Source organism: Phalaenopsis equestris, unplaced genomic scaffold (assembly GCF_001263595.1).
Source record: "Phalaenopsis equestris unplaced genomic scaffold, ASM126359v1 Scaffold001012, whole genome shotgun sequence".
NCBI lineage: Eukaryota > Viridiplantae > Streptophyta > Magnoliopsida > Asparagales > Orchidaceae > Phalaenopsis > Phalaenopsis equestris.
Window position 1 is genome coordinate 64,291 of NW_018165451.1, and position 4,584 is coordinate 68,874.

At 36.4% G+C, this 4,584-nt stretch overlaps 1 protein-coding gene across 1 annotated transcript in view; it reads left to right on the plus strand.

The window, feature by feature from the left end:
- Nucleotides 1-1,166: 1,166 nt before the first annotated feature.
- Nucleotides 1,167-4,584, plus strand: part of LOC110032699 (putative metallophosphoesterase At3g03305) — a 17,645-nt gene continuing 14,227 nt past the window's right edge. Inside the window, exon 1 of the mRNA XM_020736409.1 lies at nucleotides 1,167-1,545. Within this exon, the coding sequence (XP_020592068.1) occupies nucleotides 1,215-1,545 (331 nt within the window). The 5' untranslated portion in view covers nucleotides 1,167-1,214. The remainder of the gene's footprint in view (nucleotides 1,546-4,584) is intronic.

The following is a 4,584-nucleotide window of genomic DNA, read 5'->3' on the forward strand; positions in this document are numbered from 1 at the left end:
CTCTGAGGTTGTCTGTTCGGTACGACTTATATCCTCATATCTTTCTAGGCTATTTGCAGATCAAATGTTGTGCAAGTATAAGCCCTAAAATATTTTTTAATTTATATAATCAAGCCCACCGCCAAGTAGTATGTCTATCTCTTTGGATGATGTATTACTTGTGGTGTCGTACTCAATTGCTTAAACTATCAATATATATATGAGATCTATTCGGTCATATTTTCAAAATTAAAATGCTCTTTTTCAAAATCAAAATTATACCCATATTAAGTTTAATTATTTCCAAAGCAACCGAGAGAATTCCAATCTGGCGACTGACAAAACTATAAGCTCATAACCATTCTATCAATAGATACACTCATATATGCAAGGATAAAAACTTCAATGCTATCTTTACTAAAAAATAGAGCCTTAAATATTGCATGAAAAAAAGTTAAAAATGGAAAATTGGTGATGTATGATGGGGTGGTAGTCTTTGCAATTTTGCCCAAAATATAATCCTACACAACCAAAATAAGCTACACAGATGTCATGGGCCAACAAGTCAAAAAATCAGGATTGAAGAAATGTCAAATTTGAAAACCACAAAATATCCTTAACGAAAAACTAAATTTTCCTCAAGAAATCTAAATAAATCTAAGAAAATTGAAGAAAAATTTAAGCTAAGAGCGGACATGCTAATATAGAGATAATACGCGACAGGAAAAATTAACAAGATATATTTGAGTGATACTTAGATAACGCTGTAGCCTATGAATAATAGAGAAACCAAAGATGATTGAGCAAGTACAATTGCCGAGACAACACCAAAGATGAAGAATGAACGAAAACCTTAGGTAGAGAATTCGTCTCGCTCTCAGGACCGAAATGATAAGAGATGGAATGATAAGGATGAGGAAGGGGAGGGGATGCTAAGAATAGGAGTCTCTATTAAGAGATCAAAGTGTTTTTAAAGGTATATAGGATTTTGATTTATACGATCCGAATGATCCAATGGTTGAAATTAAGATTCTATTTTAAATATTAAATATGTGTTTAATATCAAATATTTTTTATCGACAATTTTTCGATAGAATTAATTTTTTAAAGTAAAATAAAAAATTTATTCACACTTGTCAGTTGGGTTTGGGTCTCTCACTAAAAGCACATAATCCGGCCCGGCCCGCCCAAGGAGTTGCCCACCACCACTGCTGCTTCCTTCTGAAGGTTTTTCAATGCCTCATCTGTGGATCTTCGATGTTCCAAGCCAGCGTTGCCTCTTGGACAGGTCAGTCGAGGACTGTCGAAGAGCCATGGCGGTTGCTGCATGCTCATTCTTTTTTCTACTCCTTATCCAAACGTCGGTTTCCTCCGCCTCTCTCGATCGCCGGCGGACCATTGTCGAAGTGGAAGGCGGGCCGGATGGCGTGGTTTGGGTTGTGCAGCTCTCTGATCTCCACTTCAGCGTATTTCACTCCGAGAGGGCTGTTGATTTCAAAAGGTTTATCGGCCCGGCCCTCTCAATGATCAACCCCGCCCTCGTCCTCATCACTGGCGACCTCACGGGTATGTTCTCTCTACTCTTCTGTTTCTTATCTTCTTTCTTTTTATATTTTTTTTTGTCGATTGGGCATTCGGATCGACATCTTTTGTTTTGGGCATCCGAGTTTTCTGTTGGATGCGAATGATGGGAATAATTGGGCAAGGTTTGTTTGGATTGCTTGAAAGGATAAAATTGAAATTATAGAATAAGAAGCTTTACTCCAAAGAATTTGATTTTCCCAAGAATATCTAAGTTTAGAAGAATAATCACGGTTACCTCAATAGCAAAAGCAAATGCAGCGTAAAGTAAATCAAAATGCGATAGATTTTACAGCATTTTTCTCGAAGCACTTCAGCAATAAATTTATTTTTCTCGTTAAAAAACCTGTTTGAGGGGGCACCATTTTAAAGGAAAATATGGATTTCGGATCATCAATAGGAGCCTGGCCCAAAGTTTGATTTAGGGCGTTCATGATATTGCTTTATGCTTGCTTTGCCACAGGTTTTGTTTGCTTAGAGGTCGTGAAGTTTCTTGTCAAGAACATTTACTAAGGGGAATTTTCTTTAAGATTGTAATTTAAAACTTCTCGATAAACCAACTTTCTGACATCAACTTAGCAAATGAACCAAATTTGTTCAATCTGGTTGAACCCTAGTTTCCCTACTCAAACAAGTTAACTGGAGTTTGTTCATGTATGAACAGCTGCAAGAGGGTCCAAATAGAGTTGGAATGCTCTAACTTGTCAAAAACAAACATGACTCAGCTAGATCTACAATATTCGTCCATGTAAGAAGGTTCTCATAAGGCCATCTTTACCTGAGGTACACGTGCAATATCACACAGATGTCTAGCCAAAGATTTGAAACATATCAGTGACCTTGGTTGTTTTCTATATTTTATGTATCCTTCAGGAAAATTTGAAGATGCTTTGAGATTGTAGGAATTTTTGCAGGTATTATGATCTTCATCATTCGTGGTTGGCTTTGAAATGATCCTTACAAGATAAAGAAGGACTTCATATTTTTCTGCAGGACCTGAAATTTAATGTTAGCAAGATCTCAAAATAAAAAACACCATTGCTTCTTAGAGTTGCTACTGCCTCCTTGGTTGATGACAATTAAAATTGACTCAACACCACCTTCATACATGCATCCGCACTATTTGCCCACCATGGCCTATTTTTTATCACTGATGGCAAGCATTGATTTTGCTTCTCAAATTTGGGAGCCTCCTCATGATTCTTCAAGATTTGAATCTACCAACCTAGCTTGTTTAGTTTGGTTCAATGTTTGAGGCAATTTACGTATTTTTTGCAAAGTAAATAATAACTTGATAAAGTGGACGTGATCATTATCATGTATTCTAGATTGCATAAGACAAGAAAAGTTTGATCATTGTTATTTTAAGTGCTAAAAGCAAATGCAATGTAATGTAAATCAAAATGTGATAGATTTTCATGTAAATTTTTTGTAGTGAATGTAATTGATATGCCACCAAGAAATTTATATGATAAGGCATAAATCTTGATGCGTTTTGGGTAAAAGATCTTTCAAATTCAAACTCTAGATTTTCTAAGCTTTTATTTGAACTAAGTTATAGTTAAACGGAGCATCTTGGCAATACAAGACTAAAATTGATTTAAATTGAGTCTTGATAAGCCTAGATCAAACACTTGAAGTAGAGTCGAAGGCTTTAGTGTGTTAATTGGAAGACTAAACGATATCAAAATTTGGTATTTTTATAGTCAAATTGAATAGAACGACAAGAGGAATCCAATGAGTTCAAGATCATCTCATTCTAAGGTTAATGATGTTCTTAGATATTGAAAAATGAGCCATGATCAAAGAAAATAGTGTGGACAACCCGATAGATTGTTTTGAGATTCTAACTAAATTTACTAAAATGCATCTCTAAAAGCTATAAATATGCTCTTAGTCTTCACTTGAAAAGGAAATGAGAATAAGAAATCAAGTTTACTACTAAAACTTAAGCCTTAATGTCCTGGCAGTTGTTGCTTATCACCCTAGTTCACAATCAGTTACTAGAATTCGTCGTCAATCACCAGAGACCATTGTAGATCACATGTGATCATTGTTAATAATTAGCCCTTATCGACCACTATAAAAATTTGTTGCAGCCAACTGTGACTGTTGTAGCTTAAATACTAATATTTGTAACTAACTGCTGTTGTTATAGTCACCAATTATAGTTTATGTAGCCCAATTATGGCTGTTGTAATCAAATTACTTCTATATATCCGTGTTTGTATTATATTTAAATAATCTTAATTTCATGCATCTGCTAGCCATCAACATCTTTTAATGATTTAGATTTAAAATAAATTTTGATTATTTAAATATAATATCATGAGTTGAAAAGGTAGATGATCTGCTTTAGAATCTTAACAATTTAATGGTGGTGAATGTAGGAGGCTCTGCTAGGGTTTCGCCTCAATGCGAATCTTAGCCTCTGCTACGACATTTTCACGCTCGAAGAAGTAGGGGGAGTTCACTCCTCTGTTTCGTCTTCTGTCGTCTTCTGTCGTCTTCGTAGAGTTTCGTCGAGTTGCGCTTGTCCGCGGCCCAATTGCAGTTCGTCTTCCACGGTTTCAAACCGATTGCGGCTGTTGTCTTCCATCGCCTTTGTTTGCGGCTCGTGCGACCCTTTCGCCGCTGTTTCGTTTGTCTTCGTAGAGCTCGTCGAGCTATGCCTTCCGCGGCTTCAACTTCTTCGGTTTCTCCCCCTACTTCGAGCGTGAAAACCGTAGCAGAGGCTAAGATTCACCGTGAGGCGAAACCCTAACAGAGCCTCCTACATATACATATATATATATATATATACATATATATATATATATATATTTATATTTATATATATAATTTAAAATAAGGAATGTCCTGAGGTTATTATACGAGCTTCCAGCCACCCCTAATGTGCTTAACAATTCGAATTGTGCTAGAGGGGATTCGACCCCCAAACCTGAGGTGTCTTATACCGTGGATGACAACCAACAGGCCGAGATACACACACACACACACACACACACACACACACACACACAC